At 57.5% G+C, this 18,347-nt stretch overlaps 1 protein-coding gene across 1 annotated transcript in view; it reads left to right on the forward strand.

Moving 5' to 3' along the window:
* The window catches only part of DLGAP3 (DLG associated protein 3), a 134,853-nt gene that overhangs the window by 109,533 nt on the left and 6,973 nt on the right, over positions 1 to 18,347 (forward strand). Inside the window, 8 exon segments of the mRNA XM_050932588.1 lie at positions 7,018 to 7,223; positions 9,233 to 9,299; positions 11,496 to 11,730; positions 12,813 to 13,153; positions 13,754 to 13,839; positions 16,194 to 16,621; positions 16,985 to 17,076; positions 17,430 to 17,573. Coding sequence (XP_050788545.1) covers positions 7,018 to 7,223; positions 9,233 to 9,299; positions 11,496 to 11,730; positions 12,813 to 13,153; positions 13,754 to 13,839; positions 16,194 to 16,621; positions 16,985 to 17,076; positions 17,430 to 17,573 — 1,599 coding nt within the window.

Consider the following 18,347-nt stretch of genomic DNA (forward strand, 5'->3'; position numbering starts at 1 on the left):
ATATCTCTGCCAAACCACCTCTCCCTCCTCCGGCTCTGGCAGCTGGAGTGGGAGGTCCAGCTTGGGTCCTGCTGCTTTCAAAGGGCTCCTTTGCTATGGCTGGTTCAGAGAGTCACCCCACCCGGCTTCCTTTAAATGTGAGCCTAGACCCAGGGCAGATACAGCATGTGGAAGGGCATGTGTCTGCCCACAGAAGGGCGGTCGCTCAGTCTCTGTAGCTAGCTATAGCTCTATGGGGGGACAGATTGCTTGGTGATGAGCCAGGGCTAGGCCCCCCTCGCCCCCTCCCCGTGTGATGGGCATGTAGCTCCATGGCTGTCTGCTGTCCCCTGAGACTGAGCTCCATCCCTTTGGGTTTGGGTTGAGTGAGATGGGATCCAGGACCTGGCTTGGTTCGCAGCTTTCTGCTCCTCAGCCTGCCCCGTTTCCCTCTCCCTGGTGGCAGAATCGGGTCCAGTGTGCTACAGATGTGTATAGGCTCCTGTCCCAGCTCCCTCACGGAAGCTCCGCTCTTCGGTTCTTCTGCCTCATGCTCCTCTGAGGGATCCCCAGCCTGCCCCAGTTCCTGAGAGCTGCTCAGCGACGAGGCACAAATGGGCAGAGGTGGAGCTGCTTGCTCTGTTCTGGGCTATGGGAGCCCCAAGGCCAGGGTGATGGGCTGGCAACTCGGTGTATGGGACCTTTCAGCGGCTACAAGGAGTTACTAGTGACAGCTTGGCTACAGGGCCACTCCTGGCGCCGTGTGTTTAAAAGGCCAAGATGGCTGGTCTGGCAGAGCCCTGGGAGGATTACAGGTTCAGTCCCTGCACACGGCCTTGTGCTCCCACGGGCCTCCCCAGAGCAGGGTCTGGGTGTGCACCTTTCAGCCCCTGTTGGGGGAAGGAGATGCTCAGCATTGTGTCCCCTCCCCTAGTCGATTGTAGGAGGAGAGCAGAGAGAAGGGGACTTGAGGGCATCGCCAGATGAGATCCCCTGGGGATGAGTGTTGAACATTGAGGACAGAAGTTCAAGCCCTGGGTTTCCTATGACCTGCTGATGGCGCTATGGCTGGTGGCATAACGCCCCCTAGTGCCGCGCTGTGGAGCTGGCTCCATGCTGCGGCAGAGGGAAGCCCCCCCCCCTTGCTGAACCATCGGCAACTCTTCCTGTGTCTGCCTGAGTCTTCCTGCAGCAGGGGCTCAGAGCAGAGCTATCAGTCGCTGGCTGGGTGCTGTGGGGAGTAGCTGTCTGCTTCCCTGCTCACCTGAATCACCCAGCCTGCTCTCCTGATTAACTAATGGGAGGGGTGGCGCTGGGGGTCATTGTGCTTCTGGGAACAGGACTGGCTCTTTGATGGCAGCTCCCCTGTGACTGGCCCTTGAGGGTCTGTCTACCCTGCACACTGAGCCCGGGCTCTGACCCAGGTTGACCCACAACCCCCCTTCCGTCCACACACAAATCAGTCTGACTCGGGTCCACCAGCACTCGGGACCTGGGTCTTGGGATCCTGCTGGAGGGTGAGTCTGAGTCCGAGACCCACTGAGACTTGGTCCAACTGTCATTTTGCAGTGTGAACACAGCTCAAGCTGCAGCCTAGTTAGAAGGTCTGGGCAGTGCAGTATGGACGTGTTAGCAGGTCTGTGAGACCTGGGTCCTGCAATTGTAACACCAGGTTCACAACGCCATGTGGACGCTTCGAGTCCCCGGGCCAGGCTCTGGGAACCCCAGTTCACAACGCAGCATGAACGCTCCGAGTCCCCGGGCCGGGCCCCGGGGACCCCGGTTCACAATGCAGCGTGGACGCTCCGAGTCCCCGGGCCGGGCCCCGCGGACCCCGGTTCACAATGCAGCGTGGACGCTCCGAGTCCCCGGGCCAGGCTCTGGGGACCCTAGTTCACAACGCAGCATGAACGCTCCAAGTCCCTGGGCTGGGCCCCACAGACCCCGGTTCACAATGCAGTGTGGACGCACCCTGAGCGGGCCCTTGTCAGGCACGAGGACTCAGCCGAGTGCGAGCCCAGCTGGAGGCTGCATGTTACTCATCTCTGGACCAGCGCGAGGCTGAATGGCTCTTTCCTGCAGCTTTGTTCCCTGTTGGCTTTGCTCTCCCCAGTCTTCCCACAGTGCCTGGCGGACCAGTGCCTTGATGTTTTCGATTAGAGGAGAGTCGGGCTGTAATAGCCTTGTCCTCCAAAGGCACAAAGCGAAAAGGGTTTTATTTAAAGGGAAGATATTCTGCCAGTGGCTGCAGCCGGCTCCTGAGGTGCCGTGGCTCCCAGCTCTGCACATCCCAGCCCCGGTGCTCCTGCTAATCACAGCCACACAATGAGAAGGAGCCCTGGTCCTTGGCTCTCAGAGGTAGACAAAGCCCCAAAGGCCTGATCAATGAGTTCCCAGCTCTAACGAGGAGAAAACAGAGCAACGGGGGCGGCCAGGAGAGAGGCGGTTTGTGAAAATGCATCTTAATCCTTCTTCACAGCATCCTTTGCTGGATCCCTCTGTCTCCGTATAGGGCCCAGCACCTCACCCAGGTTCATGGGTCCCGTGGCGGGAGGGGAGGGTCACCATTCTCCCCCTGTGGAACCCTATAGGGTGCAGAGAGACTCACCCAAGGGCATACACAAAGCTTGTTGTGTCCTAATCTCCTACATCCCAGTTCAGAGCTTTAGCCACAAAGCCATGCTTCTCCTGAGAGCCCCGGAGAATGTGCTCACACACAGAGGGACCTATACATCTAAGGCCTAGGTAGCAGCAGCTCAAGATTTCCACCTGACATCCCACCGCTCTCTGCTAATGTTCTGCAGCCCCTGACTAGAGAGTGCCCAAACTGGGGACAGATTCTGCTCCTTACAGCTCCGTCCAGGCCCTGGCTATCTCCAGCCTTGGATTCCCAGTGCAGCCCTTCAGGAGTCCTCCCCAGGCCTGCTCTGTAGCGTGCACCTCACAGACCGTTGCAGAGCTCCCTGGCTCCCGAAGTGCAACCCCTAGGGCCTGCATTCCCCAGCTCCAACTCTGCCACTGCACCCCCTCCGCCAGCCTGCTCCCCTGCACACACATGCCTCTTGGACAGCCAGTGTTGCTGTCCCAGAGGTAAAGCAGAAGTCGCCCCCGGCTGAGGCCTTCTAGTCTGAAGGGAAAACAGACTCTGCCCTCAGCTCACCCATGGCTCTTGGGCCAGATCCAAGAATCTCCACCTGTGTGCTGTCAGAGGAGCATGATTGAAAAATCAGGCCTGTGGGCGTGTGTGTCCCGCGCCCCTCATGGGGCCAGGCTTCCCAGCTCTTAGCTGAGCAACGCTGCTGTTTGTTTCGCACCACTTAGCACAGAAAAATGTAAATGATCTGCCTTCCTAACGAGCCGTCAGCAACAGGCCTTCCCCTCCTGCCATTGGCCTCCCTCCAGCCTCTCCGTGGTAGAGGTGCCTGGTCCGCTCTGTGAACAGGGAGGAGGGCCTGTGTGTGTTGGCACATGTGTGTGTGAGATCTCTGGGGCCAGATCCTGTCTGTGTGCTGATCCCTTTCTGCCGCCCTGGGTCTGAGAGGAGGCCTGGGCAGGAGCCGGCCCAGCACTCTGGGGAATCCCATGCTGGTGTCATTCCAAGGGACAGAAGATACTTCCGGCCAAATCTTGTCCCCAGTTATGCTGGTGCAGATCCATAGCAACTCCACTGGCTTTAGCAGAGCTGCTCTGGATTTGCACCCATGAGTCAGCCTTTGCGCAGCACTCTATGCTGCGGTGTGGGAAATGGGTGTCCTTGCTGATCTGTGGGGCCAGGAAGGGCCACATTTGGTGCTCGTGCTGCTATAAATCTGGGGCGTCTCCACTGGGCTTCAGTCACTCCAGTTTTGCATAGGAGGGAGCAGAACTGCTCTCCCAAGATGCAATGGGGTGGTGGGTCTCACTCTTCTAGGCCCCAGCCCCAGTGGCTCCCCTGCCACTTAGACATCTGGGTAGAGCAAGAGGTTGGTTGCTGTTCAGCAGCGCCTGGCAGCCTTGGGGATGAGGTGCGCCAAGCAACCTCAGAGGTTGTGCTCAGCTCGGGTTCGTTGACCGTGTGTTTTGCCCGCGGGCCCATATGTGACTAGGGTGGTCAGGGCATGAAAGTTTCCACCTTCCCATTGGGGCATGGCTCTGTCACAACCAGCATCCATGGCTTCCGGCAGCTGGAGCTGCCCCCTCTTCCCATGGTGGTGGTGAGCTGGGTTTCAGGCAGGGGAGATAGCAGAGAGGTCTGTGGGAAAACGAAATTCCCATGAGCCTCCTTGGACCTGCCTCAGGTTCGATCTCATTGGGCTGAGCGGCTCCAGATGAGAAGGCTCCGGGCAGGGGTTCCCCTCGCTCTGCTGTGGCCCCCAGGAAGGGGAGTCAAATGGCCAGCACTGGAGCCTGTGCAGGGCTGCTGGCCGGATTCCAGGCTGGTTAGCCCAGCTGTCACTCCCTATCTCTGGCCCAACTGCATGACGACGCTGGCCCCAAATCGCTGCAGCTCACTCATTGGCTGGAATGAGAGGAATGAAGGGATTCTTCAACATCTGCTCATCAGCTTTTCTGTGGCCCAGCCTTGAGCTACTGATTGCTGCCTGTCTCAGCTGGCAGATGCACCCCTTGTGCTGTCTGCTCCCAGAACGTTGTCTGGGCACCTGTCCCTCTGGCTCTGACCGGAGCAGCCCCCTCCTGAACCCCCTGCATAAGAAGCCCCTCCCCAGGAGCACTGGAGGCTCTGAGGTTTTGGCTAAGAAGCCCAAGCAGCAGAAAGCAGAATTCTGCTTCTTGGACAGAAACAAAGGCAACAGCAGGGCCAGTCACCCCAGGACAGCCCCAGAGCCGCCCTCTTCTCTTCTCCCAGAAGGTCTCCATGGATGCACTGACATCCCGAAATGTCCATATTCCCATGTATCCCCAGAACCCAGACCGTCCCAGTACAAAGACATCTTCAGGGCCGGAAACAGCCCCGCAATGAAACGGCTCCAGTGCAATCGGCCATCCCAAACAGCACCAGGCTTCCCCACTGCTCCACGCTCAGCACATCTCACCCACCCATGGAAGAATTAACTAAGCAGAGATGGGCCAAACCAAGTCCCATTTTTCCAAAGTCCCCCCACTCCCAATTGTCAGGCTCTGGTCACTATGGCTCCAGGCCAGCCCAGTCTAGGAGGTTTGCACCACGCCCAGCCTCACCCGGCTCCCATTGTCCCCCCTGGATTTTGAGTCAAACCAGCTGCCAGCCCCAATTCCAGCTCCTCGGTCTGTGTGCAAAATGAGATGGTGCCAGGTTCCCCCCCGCCCCGGCTGGGAGGGTGCAAACACCCCTGTCAGATCCCTTCCCAAGTGGCGGCCATGGGTGTTTAACTCTTTAATGCCTGCATTAGCGCTGCCAGCCGGCTCCTCTGCCTGGCTTCCATGTTAAAAGCTAATTAGCCCTTCTCCCTCTTTCCGGGGGGGAAAGAGACTGTGAATGACAACAAAATGATCATTCACCTAGGGTGGGGGAGGGGATGGCCAGGTTCTCCTGGCCGCTTCCCCATTCACTCACCTTCCCAGCCCAGGTTTCCCGACTGGGGACATGGCAGGGGAGCGAGAGACGTGGTAAGTGGACCCACTCTCATTCCCGTATTCCTTCTGAGTGGCCAGAAAGGCGCCTCTGTCTGCCTGGGTCTCTGGTGCTTTGCTCTTGTGCTCATAGCCCAGGGCATCCTGTCCCATCTCTGGAACCTGGTAAGGACCCAGGGCGCTGGTGCCCTTGGAACGATGCCTTGGCAGAGGGACTGGCCATGGGTGTGCCGGCCATGGGTGGGATTTGGCTCATGGGAGTTATGAGTATCACATGGGGGAGTTCCTCAGCTGAGACGTCTGTGCCAGCTGTGTCCAGCGAGTCTGTGCAAAGGGACAAGGGTCATGGAGGAGGGTTGGCAGGTGTGGGGGGCAGTGAACAGACTGGGGTGGGCCATGCCAGGGGGTTATGGGGCACCGAGCACTGAGGCTGTCAGGGGTAAGGAGAGAAACGAGGCCTCTTTGAGGGCACTGAGCTTGCCCAGGCCAGCTGTCCTTTGCTTGGGAGTTCAGGGCAGGTTCTGACCCCAAACAGCACCCCAGCTATGTAGTGCTGGGACGCCAGTTCCTGTCATTGTGAGCCACGCCTGACAGCTCAGCGAAAGGAACCCCACCCCAGCAGACATGGGGCCCCCAAATTCACTTTCCCTTTGCAAAGGGGAAGGCAGGGTGATGGGAGCTGAGCTGCAGAAGGCTCACAGGGGCGCCCAGAAGATCAGATGCTTCTGCAAGCTCCGGGAACCCCTGAGCAGAGACCAAGCCAGGCTGGAGCAGCCGTCAGAACAGGAAGTTTCTGGTTCTAGCAGAGCTGGCATCAGCAGGAGAATGGCCCATTTCACACAGTCTCATCCCTGCTGGAGTGTGGCCTTGCTGGAAAGCAATGGAAGCGGGGAGAGGAGTGAACCAAACGCCGCTGACATGGTTTGGGGCAGAGACGGGCTGAATGAAATCCTGTGATGCCTGGAGCCCTGGGCTTTGGAGGTCAGATCGGGTGCCCTGGGCTTTGGGGCCTGGGTCTGAGCTGCAGGCTGCGGGGAGAGATGGGGGAAGGGATGTTCCTCTTGTGGACAGTATGGTTTGCTTCTGCCTGGTGTGGTGCTCCCCGTGGCTAATGGGGAGTGTACCTTGCAACCAGCAGGGGAGAGAGGCCCTGTCCGTAATGGCTATAAAGAGGATTCTTGTCAAGCTGCTGGACCCAGACAGACTCAGAGGTTCCTTTGGTTCTCTAGCCTCTCTGTCCTAGCATAGCGGCTCCCCAGTGTCCTGCCCTGGACTGTGCAGCCATGGGCTGGATGGCTGAGTCTGGCTGGATGGGGGGTCAGATGGGGTCACAGCCCCCCCGATTTCTACCAGGAACCCCCACTGTACATCAGCAGAACCTTCAAATTGTGCCCCTGCCCGCACTATCAACTTCCGTGTCATCTCTGTCCCCATGTGTGCACCACTGCCCTGACCCAACCCCTCTCCATGGGGCTCTCCTCACTGCAGGTGCCGCAGGATGAGTGGAGCAGCTACCCAGCGGTGGGGAAGGATGGCGAGATCCCCTGCCGGCGGATGCGGAGCGGCAGCTACATCAAGGCCATGGGGGACGATGACAGCGGTGACTCGGAAGCCAGTGCCAAGGTGTCTCCCAAGGGCTTGTCCCGGCGAGATGGCTACCGCCGCTCCTCCAGTGTAGACCAGGCCAGGACTAAGTAAGAGAGGGCCTGAGGGGCCAGGCCGGCTCTGAACTGCCTCTGGGCATGCAGGCTTGGAGAGGGGCAGGGAGAAGGGAGGTGGGGCTTGAGGAGAGGATTTTGGAGGATGTGGGTGCAGGGTGAGGGAGGGATGGTTGGGGGGAGGATATTGGGGAGGTGGGTGCAGGGTGGGGGAGGGATGGTTGAGGGGGAGGATGTTGGAGTGGTGGGTGAAGAGACTTGGGGGTTGCCTTACTTAGGCTTTAGTGAGAGGTGGATTCCAAGGGTTCTCTGGCAGGGAATTCAGGCTAAAATACACAGTTTATTTCGTTTTTTAAATGAAACTCCATAAATCCATGGATTTCAGCAACCTTCCCACGTACCCCACCCCCCTGCAGATTTGTAACTTAAATATCCTAGGCTCAGGTTAGTGCAGGGATCTTTGAGAATGAAACTGACCAACCTTACAAGATTATACTCCCCTGTTGTATTAATTCATTATTATGTGCACTAAGGTAGTGCCCCAAAACCCAGATTGTGACTGCACCCCATTGTGCTAGGTGCTGCACATACCCATCAAAGGAGGAAGTCCCTGCCCTGTAGATCTTTCAGTCTGGGAGCACGGGACATGGGGGAGAATTTCCAGGCAATGTATCTTTCAGTTTTCTTTGTCCTCCATGAGTGCTGGCGAGTAGATTTTGCACTAGGAAGTGGTCCGTTTTGCAGGGCTGCCATAAACAAGAAATGCAGAGGACCCAGGTTTTCAGAAACGCTTGTTCAAAACATCCACGGGTTTGATTGCGTGGCTCTGCTCAATGTGTGCACAGATGATATCCAGCTTACATGGACATTTGCATGTGCAACTACTGTAGCTTCATTTGCACATAAGGGCCTAATCCTGTGCTCGGATCAGTGGGCACAGACCTAGTTCAGGAAGGCTCTGTGTGGGTGCAGGGTGCACATGAGGGGATCTGATTGCAGGATCGGGCCTTAGGTGCACAAGTGTCTGGACATTTTTGTGCATGCAGATCTGTGAAACCAGGACAGTGAGTGAAACCCCAAAGTTTAAAATAAACTGTATTGGGATTCAGAGAAAGTTTGAACTGTTTGTCTTTCTAAGGGTTGGGTTTTGTCTATGCTGGGATTTTAGCCACTGCTGAAAACCCCTGGCTAAGAGGGATACAAACACAGTTTGCACCAACACGGGGATTTCACATTGGTGCAATTTATCTCTGTTGCAGGAATGGGGCAGGGTAAAAAGGAGGGTTACTGGGCTAAACTGCAATAGTGCAAATCATGCTGCAGTGTTTAGACTAGGGGTTTGCTCTGGCGTAAATTGTAGTGCACTGGTGAAAACAGTGTTTGTATTAAGAGTTTGCACTAGTGTCAATTATGCTGGACTGGTGCAAATTGTGTTTAAATTTGAGGTTTGCACCATTGCACATTGCACTAGAGTGGTGTAAATCAGGCCTGCAGTAGGAGTTTGCACGGTTGCAGATTGCACTGGGCTGGTGTACATTGTACTGTGTTGAGGGGGGTCACATCAGTCCCTGTGTTGACATGGCTGTAGTGCTCTCAAGCGTTGGTGGCCCAGGTAAGGACACACCTGCTGGTTAACCTGCTCTGCTTCTCTCACTGGCGTTGCCCCTTTGCCAGCCCCATACTGCCACCATGGGTCTGCTGCCTGCCCTGCTTATCGGCACCTCCCTTTGCTGTGGGGGTGCGTAATGTTCTGTGAGCCCAGCCTAACCCAGCAAGGGCTCTGGGAATCCCCTCCTTGCTCCGGGGCTGTCTGGGAAGATTGTACAGGTGGTGATGAGCTCGTGTTGGGATGGCGGGCAGGGACAATGATCTGCCAGGTTCAGGGGGCGGCAGCAGCAGCTGCAGACAGGAGCCGAGTCACTGGTCTGTTTCCAAATGCTCTGCTTGAACGTGTTGCTTTTGGTCCGAATCCTTTTTCCCCCACTGTCTCTCATTAGGTTTGCAAGTAGGCACTATTCTGATTCATATATCTGTAACTGTCCCAGCTGCTGCAGCCCGCCCAGAATGCACCCTCGGGGACAGGGCTACGGACGCTCCTTCACCACCGGCCAGGTAAGGTGGGCAGTGCCCATCGCTGCTCCTGGCTTTTGTGCCCTGACTGCCATGTGCCCTCAGTTGCTGTAGTTGATACGCTCGGCCCAGGGGCAGGGGGCGGACGGTGTTTGGGTGGACTCAGCACCCACCATTGGGCTGGATTTTCCTAAGAGCCCAGCTCCCACTTGGGCTCCTGAATGAGTGGCTGGAGCTGAGGAGAACTCTGCACGCTAGGTGCTGAGTGGAGCCGTCTGGAGCTGGGCATCAGACTCAAGGTTCCCAAGTGGCAGCAGCGTTTGAGACGCGGCTCGGGTCTGGCTGCTCTCCATTGACCCTTCTGTGCCACATGGATTCCTGACCCCAGGCTAGTCCTACCCACCCCTGCATTGCATGTGCTAATCTGCCGCATGGGGATGCTGATTTTTGGGGAGGCGGCAGGCTTCCCTGCTTGCACCAGCGATGCTCTGTCCCTTCCCCACAATGGCTCTGCTTCTGCTCCCCGTCTGGCCAGCACTGTCCTTTCTCTGCTCATACGGTAACGCAGAGCGCTGTCTGCACGCTACCGGCCTTTCCTCCGCAGCCCTGCCTGGGCCGGCCATGACCCTCCCATTGATGGCAATGCAGAGTGCTCTCATGTCTTCCCAGGGGCTTGACTAGCCACAAGAGGCCCCTGGGTTCAGCTGGCGGCTCTCGTTCTTGGTCCCTCCTATCTGCTCCCAGCGTAGACCATTTATCTGCCCCTCCTTCTGCATGCATGTTAGCCCCAGGGAATGGTGCCCCACTTGCAGCCCGGACAGTGGCCAGGTAAGCTGCCCCAGGCTGCCCTTCCAAAGCGCTACAATCTTGAGGCCCTTCAGAATTGGTGAGGGGATTTCAGTGTCCGGGGCCCTTTCACTTTCTGGCCTCTCTGCCAAGCTGAGCTCCACATTTTTCACCAGCTGAGGTTTTCTCTCCCACTGATACATCTCGTAGAGGGCATCAAATGAGCACTAGGTGCTAATGACTTTGGAGGACAGTAGTGACTTGAGCTGGATTAAAACCAACGACCTTGTAATGCAGGGCTCCCCTGGCCCATCTTACCATCTCCCCGAGCCATCCAGCACCAAAGAGGAACCTTAGTGTAGTGCTGTGAGAATTCAGAGTTGGTTTGGATAAGCTTCCCCAAAAGTTCGGAAGCTTCTCTGAACTCTGAACCTCTTGGTTGTGCCAGGCCTGGCTGGTAACATCTAGGGAAGAGCTTGTCTCTCCCATAATCCTGGTGCTGTTTCTCCCAGTGCTGCCCAGACAGACTTCGCCTCCCCTCAAAAATGGGTTTGAACTTTGGGTGACCGTCTCAGTGCCGCGTTTCCCCAGCGAACACCAGGGCCCCCTGCAGTCACTGTGCTAATGCCTGGGCCCGGCACCAGGATTTGGGCAATGATGTCTGCCTGCTCTCTCACAAGAGCAGAGGTAGAGAGACCTTCTAGGTGCTCCAGGGACATGCTGCAATGGATGGAAACCTTGACTGGGAGTCGCCTCCCCCCCAGTGGGTCACGGCTGGGCTCCAGGCAGCACCTGCACTGAAATAAAGCTTGGCATGATCAGTCGGACCTTTCCCTCGTGGCAGATTCTCAGAGGAGGTAGCTGCGTGGTACCAAGGCTCAAGAGCTGCAGCAGAGGGGAGAGGCCCTGGCAGTTGACGGGAGCTTGGCAATGGGACTGGCAGACTTTCCTGTCTAGGTCGCTGGGTCAAATCCAGCCAGGGGGACGGGAACAATTGGCATCTTGGCAACCTGTGTGCAGTGAGTTTGGTGGGTCTCGATCGACTTCCCAGTGGACAGATGTCCACCTCAGCAAAGTCAGCGTGTGCCACATTGAGTGGCAGGCTCAGCAGAGGCCAGGCATTGCTTGGGGTGTGGAGACCGAGCGCCCCTCTTGCCCCTGCAGAAGGAGCTCCGTAGGGGGCAGGGTGCGGGCAGCGGCTGGCTCTGCATTGCTGTGCCTAGTGAAGCCCCAGGGTCCCCCGCTGGCTGGAGTCGAAGGGTCTGGGTGACTGGGGAGGGGTGGATGCAGGGTCCTCATTGTGCTGGCCATATCAGTCTCACCTGTAGCCCTGGAGCCACCAGCGGGGGCCAGAGCGAGTTGTTCTCTGTAGCCCCTCTGGTATTTCCATGGAGGGTGGTGCTGGGGGTGGGGGCACTGGACCCTGTCAGAGCTGCCCCACTCTCCCGTCAGATCAACGAGGAGCTGAACCACCAGTTTGAGGCGGTCTGTGAGTCCGTCTTCGGCGAGGTGGAGTCCCAGGCCGTGGAGGCGCTGGACCTGCCTGGCTGCTTCCGCATGCGGAGCCACAGCTACCTGCGGGCCATCCAGGCAGGCTGCTCCCAGGACGACGACTGCCTCTCGCTCTTCTCCATGTCCGTCCCACCCAGACCAGCCATCACCAGCAGCATCCTGAAGCCCAGCACCTGTGAGTCCCGGCCCCTGCTCCCCGGGGCCCTTCACTCGTACAGGGGCGGGTGGGGAATCCTGCTGGGACCCAGAGGGACCTCACACACCCACCCCAGCCCCTTCCCACAGAGGGACCCCCCGGACCTGCCTCTCCCCCTTCCCACAGAGGGACCTCCTGCCAGCCCCTCTCTCTTCCCACATTGGGCGCCCACACCAGCCCCCCCTTCCCATGAGGAACCCCCTTAAACCCATAGAGGACCCCCACACCAGCCTCTCCCCTTCCCACATAGGCACCCCCCTGCCAACCCCTTTCCATAGAGGGACTTCCCCCACCTCCCCATAGAGGGACCTGCTCACCTACCTCCCCCTTCCCAGAGATGGCACCCAGTGGGCTCACCACTCCAGTTTCCCACTGCCGCTCTTTTCCGCCATCTTGAACGGCTTTCTGGGATGCCCTCCAAGGGCCAGGCTAAGCTGCCCATGAGCTCATCCGCTGTGAGGCTGCGGGTGCTGCCAGCCGCAGGGCAGCTCTCTCGCCGGCTGGAAACATCAGGCTCATTGAGATGGCATCTCATGTGGCCAGCATGGGGGGGAGACTAAGTATGCCCGATTTGGCATTGCTCCGGCCAGCCAACACCCCTGTCTGTCTGTCCATCAATCCTCCTGTCTGGTCTCCACCTTCCTCTCTGCATTTATTTCGGGTTTCCCCTTCTCTCTTTTCTCTCTCCCTTTTTCTGTCTGCCTGCCTGTCTTGTGACTTGTGCAGCACAAGAACACACTGATCTTCCCTCTCATTTGAGGGTGGTCTGGTCCCTTTGGGTTTAGTGGACAAATTGGCCAAGCAGCCAGTCCAAAAGCAAACGAAACTTTTATGCCCCTTGCCACAAGCTCACAGTTAACTGGCAGGGCGTGCGGGGTGTGCAACCTTTGGTGGTGCAGCAACGTAGGGCCAATTGCTCGGCTGGTGTAAATGGGCCCAACTTCAGTAGTGCTAGGCCTGGAAGCCGGAGGAAGAGGCGGAATTGGCCGGTGTTTGCGTTCGGAAATGAGAACGTGTCTCTTTCTCATGTGATGTTTTATCGTGTGCCTCTTCCACAACAGCCTTCAGTTACAGAAAAGCGCCGCCTCCCCTCCCTCCAGGAATCAAAGCCAAGCCCCTGATCTCAGTCACGGCACAGAGCAGCACTGAGTCCACCCACGAGAGCTACCTCCCCAGCGAGGTCTCCCGGAGCCCCTCGTGGTCCAAAGATGCCGCGGCTCGCTGCAACTCCACGGAGAGCTTGGAGAACTCCAAGGTAACAGCCATCTCCTTGGATCTGCCTGCCGTCCAGCCCCAGGGCTCTCCCAAGCCCTCCACACTCATCATCAAGGCCATCCCTGGCCGGGAAGAGCTGAGGAGCTTGGCACGGCAGAGGAAATGGCGCCCGTCCATTGGAGTTCAGGTAAGTGTCGCTCTCCCCTGGCTCCCCGGAGCCTCCCAGTGTTGAACCTGGGCCTAAGCCCATCTAGATCCAGCTGCCAATGCTGAACGGTAGCCCTATGACTCAGGGCTTCCTGGGGACCCCAGCACTGGCACTTCCAGGCTTGGCAAGTGGGGCTCTGTGCAGGGTCCCAAGGCATGGTGGCTCGCCTCCCATTCAGCCATCCCATTTCTTGCCTTCAGCTCCAGACCAAGGTCTCACCACCACGACCTGGCTTTGCAGCCATTGCCAAGACCTGTTGCAAGCGGCATCATGTCTGCATGAAATGGTCTTGCCAACAGGCAGTGGCAGCACAAGGTTCCTTCCTGCCATGGCCCCCCACCGTACCTCATCCTTGACGAACAAGGCGAGAGGAGGCTCCAGTCTCAGTGGCCCTTCATCTCCGTGCTGGAAGCTCCTGGAGCTGCCTGGCCATTGCTTTTGTCAGTGCTTTGTTTTCCTGGCTTTCCCACTGCTGCGCCGCTGCATCCACTGACGGAAATTAAAAAGCACGAGTCTATTGCGCCCGAGGCTGTGCAGTGATTCTTCCCCGACATGCTCTCCCTCTGATCACCACCGCAGGTTGAGACTATATCTGATTCCGACACAGAAAACAGGAGCCAGAGGGAATTCCACTCCATCGGGGTGCAAGTGGAGGAAGACAAAAGGTACAGCTGGTTAAATGCAGCTTTTATCGCTCCATCCCTCCAGGAGCAGGGCTTAGCACAGCCGCCGTGCCAGCTTGACTATATTCACACAATGCCTCCCCCAAATTAAACGTTCCTAACGTGTGCCTCTTCTCCCGAGCATCCCAAGAGCTCGGCAGATTCTTGTGCTGACTGCTAAGTACAGCTGTGTTTCCTCGTTAGCTCATAAATCAGTGCGCAATGCAGGCAGCAGCTGGGCAAGCTTCCCTGTGCAACATGCCTCATCTCTGACCTGATGTCATCCTAGGGATGGGTAGGTAGGTAGGTCAGTCTCTGGACCATTAAGCTGCTTGGTTGGTCAGCTGTCGTAGAAGGTGCTGATTGTGATGAGCAGGGAGGTTGTGCTGTGGGCACTCGTCCGCTGCAAAATGGATGGAGGCCCAGCAAACTCATGTCACACAGGTCAGCAAGTCGTCACAACTTTTGCTCACTCCTATCACTCCTAATAGATTCACATCTGCACCCAAGAGGCTAGAGGTACCCTGTTAGGGCCCACCCCCCGCCCGAGCCACTCACTTTCTCATCAGCACGTTTGTTACCCTGGGGCCCTGACTGGTTTGCCAGAACACCAGCCGCAAAGCAGTGTGACCTACACGCTGGGCTGGTACTGAGGGATTTGCAGCTGTCTGGATTCTCTCTTGCTGCAGGTGTGAGCAGTGACTCTGGGATTGATCCCTGTGGGATGTGTTGTGCCTGCAGATCAACAGCTTCTTATCTGCCCGTGGTTCTGAGCCAGATCTGGGGTTTAGTTCTGATCCAGATCTGGGGTTCAGTTCTGGGGTTTTGGATCTGCCCATCATAGAGGCCCCTGGTTCTGATCCGGAAGTGGAAGTACGGTTCTGTAGGGTCTGTCTGAGGCCATCAGTACCTGGACCTGGGGCTGAGCAAGGCTGTGGTGTGAAGTAGCTGTGACTCAGGCGAAGAAGCTGAGATGCCAAGTGGAATCCAGTTGAGACCCCCAGAGTTGGCTGTCAAAGGTCCCCTTCACGTGCACCACTGGGGCTTGTCCAGCTCTGACCCAAGCCCCTCCTCTCAGACAGACAGCGCCTCAGAAGCTGGGCTATTCTGGACCTGCTTGTTCACCCTCCCTGCCTCCCCACTCCTTCCCGCCCACGGCCGAGTCACTGAGGACGAGGCGTCTGAGAGGAACTTCCCATGTTCCTTCTCTTTGCTTGACAAGGGGCCTGTCCCTCTCCCCGTCCTTCAGCATCCATCCAGGGCCCGTTACCATAGAAACAGACTAGTGCGCGCAAGCAGGAGAGAAGGCATTGAAATGAGGGAACAGGAGGAAGCGGCTGTTAGCGGGCTGTCCCCACGGACAGCTGCGAGCTCAACAGCTTGGGAGCCTCCGCAGCTTCTCTGGAACGGGAGCCAGCGCAGCCACTCGCTCTGCTCCTGCAAGGGAAGCGGTGTCCGGCTGGGCAGGGTGGGGAGGTCCAGGGTCACACTGCAGAGGGGCAGCGCAGTCCCAGTGCGTGGGGTTTACAGTCAGTGAGCTCCGAACTAGGGGTTGCACTCCAACCGGGCAGGTTTCCTTAGACTGTCCCCACCCCTACTACTCCAGCTCCAGGCTCCCACACACAGCTGTGCCGATGCCCTTCCATCCTGACCCGCAGCCCCGTTATCCCAGTCCTGGAGCTCCTGCAGCTCTGCCGATGCCCTTCCATCCTGACCCGCAGCCCCGTTATCCCAGTCCTGGGGCCCCTGCAGCTCTGCCGATACCCTTCCATCCTGACCCGCAGCCCCGTTATCCCAGTCCTGGAGCTCCTGCAGCTCTGCCGATGCCCTTCCATCCTGACCCGCAGCCCCGTTATCCCAGTCCTGGGGCCCCTGCAGCTCTGCCGATACCCTTCCATCCTGACCCGCAGCCCCGTTATCCCAGTCCTGGGGCCCCTGCAGCTCTGCCGATGCCCTTCCATCCTGACCCGCAGCCCTGTTATCCCAGTCCTGGAGCCCCTGCAGCTCTGCCGATGCCCTTCAATCCTGACCCGCAGCCCCGTTATCCCAGTCCTGGAGCCCCTGCAGCTCTGCCGATGCCCTTCCATCCTGACCCGCAGCCCCGTTACCCCAGTCCTGGGGCCCCTGCAGCTCTGCCGATGCCCTTCGATCCTGACCCGCAGCCCCGTTATCCCAGTCCTGGGGCCCCTGCAGCTCTGCCGATGCCCTTCCATCCTGACCCACAGCTCCCCGTTATTCCAGTCCTGGAGCTCCTGCACCTGTGCTGATGCCCCCTGCTGTGGTTTGAATGCTTTGCAATGCTCCTGCTGTGGGAAGGCGAATCCGTCCCCATAACCCCCTTTACCCCCTGTCCCCAGACGGGCCCGGTTCAGGCGCTCAAACAGTGTGACGGCCGGTGTGCAGGCAGACCTGGAGCTGGAAAGCTTCACGGGCCTGTCGGTGGCCACAGAGGACAAGGCCTTGCAGTTCGGGCGGCCCTTCCACCGACACTCCTCAGAGCCAGACGCGTCCAGCCGGCAGTACTCGGTGTTCAAGACGGTGCACACACAGGGTCAGTGGGCCTACCGGGAGGACTACCAGATGCAGTATGACACCGTGGAGGTGCCCCGGCGGGACTCCTGGATCAACAGGGGCTCCCGCAGCCTCCCTGACTCTGGCAGGGCCTCTCCCTGCCACCGGGATGGGGAGTGGTTCATTAAGCTACTGCAGACTGAGGTGGAGAAGATGGAAGGCTGGTGCCAGCAGATGGAGCGAGAGGCCGAGGACTATGACCTGCCAGAGGAGAGTGAGTCCAGATGGGGCTGTGAGACTGGATGGGGCTGTGAGACAGGATTCTCCTAGGGCTGGTGGGGCTGGAGTCTTGCTCAGCATCCCCCAGCCTGGGCTATCCCCCAAATGCCTCCTGCAGCACAGTGTCCCAGACGTGTGTTGAGTAACGGGTGTATCCCCTTTGGAACCTGAGCCAGTGGTTGCCCCGCACATGGTGCCATCTGGCTCACAAAGGGTTAAGGAGGCTGGGCTTAGTGGCAAGAAATACTTTCCAGGGCTTGTGATGGTGCATCCCTGGAGCTAGAAGGGGCTTGGGGGGAGGTAATCAAGCCGCATGTCATTAGCAAATTCCTCACCCATTCTCTATGTGCCTTACCAGTCCTGGAGAAGATCCGGAGCGCCGTGGGCAGCACCCAGCTCCTGATGTCCCAGAAGGTGCAACAGTTTTTCCGACTCTGCCAGCAGAACATGGTGAGCGCCTCCTTCCTTATGAGTTTTCCAGGGATGTGTTCTGTCCGACGGGCAACTGGGCTGAGGCAGCAGCAAGTCCCCGGGGATCTGAAGTGGGGTACATGACACTCTGCACAGCTGGCGATGGTTCCATTTGGAGGTGCTACCTGATGGGTTGGAGGCTCAGCCCGACCCTCTTAAGGCTGCATCCAAGGTGCTATAGGGAATAAATGGCCCTTTAAATCCATTAAGGCCCAGACAGCTCAACTCTGCTCCTCATCAGCTTGAGCAGGGAAGTGATGGAAGACGTGGAGTCCTCAGCACCCCATGGTATGTAAGGAGCTAACCCGCCTTGTCTTCTCCCCCTTTGGAAGGACCCTAATGCGTTCCCCATGCCCACCTTCCAAGACTTGGCTGGATTCTGGGACCTCCTGCAGTTGTCCATTGAGGACGTCAGCTTGAAGTTCGCGGAGCTTCAGCAGCTCAAGGCCAATGGATGGAAACTCATCGAGCCCAAGGTAGGAGGATCAGACCATGAGTGCCAATTGGCTGAGAAGTGGATGCAGGGGTGGGGTAGCTCTCACTTCACAATGCACAAAGTCAGCTTTTGTTGGCCTCCTGCAGGAGAACAAAGACAGCATATGCCATAATGTTACTATGTGAATCCATGGTGCACTCACACCTTGAATATGGTGTCCAGTTCCGGTCGCCTCATTGCAAAAAGCAGATAGTGGAACCAGAAAAGGCTCAGAGAAGGGCAACAAAGATGATCAAGGACATGAAATTGCTTCCTTACGAGAGACCAAAAAGATTAGGGTCCTTCAGCTTAGAAAAGAGATGACTAAGGTGGGATATGCTAGAGGTCTATAAAATCATGAACGGCGTGTAAAAAGTGAGTAGAGAAGTGTTTGATCCTTTCACACAATACAAAAATCTGGGGTTACTCGATGAAATTAAGAGGCAGCAGGTTTAAAACAAACATAAGGAAGTACTTTTTCACACAACCCACAACTAACCTGTGGAACTCATTGCCGGAGGATGTTGTGAAGGCCAAAAATATAACTAGATTAAAAAAAGAACTGGGTAAATTCATGAAGGATCAGTCCATCAGGTGGCTCTTAGCCAAGATGATCAGGGATACAAGCCCATACTTTGGATGACCCTCCACCTCTGACTGCAAGAAGACAGGGGTGGATCACTCCATAATTGCCATGTTTTGTATGCTCCTCCTGAAGCTCTGGTGTGGGCCACTGTTGGGGACAGGATACTGGGCAAGGTAGACCATGGTCTGA

The sequence above is a fragment of the Gopherus flavomarginatus genome, chromosome 22 (assembly GCF_025201925.1).
Source record: "Gopherus flavomarginatus isolate rGopFla2 chromosome 22, rGopFla2.mat.asm, whole genome shotgun sequence".
Lineage (NCBI taxonomy): Eukaryota > Metazoa > Chordata > Testudines > Testudinidae > Gopherus > Gopherus flavomarginatus.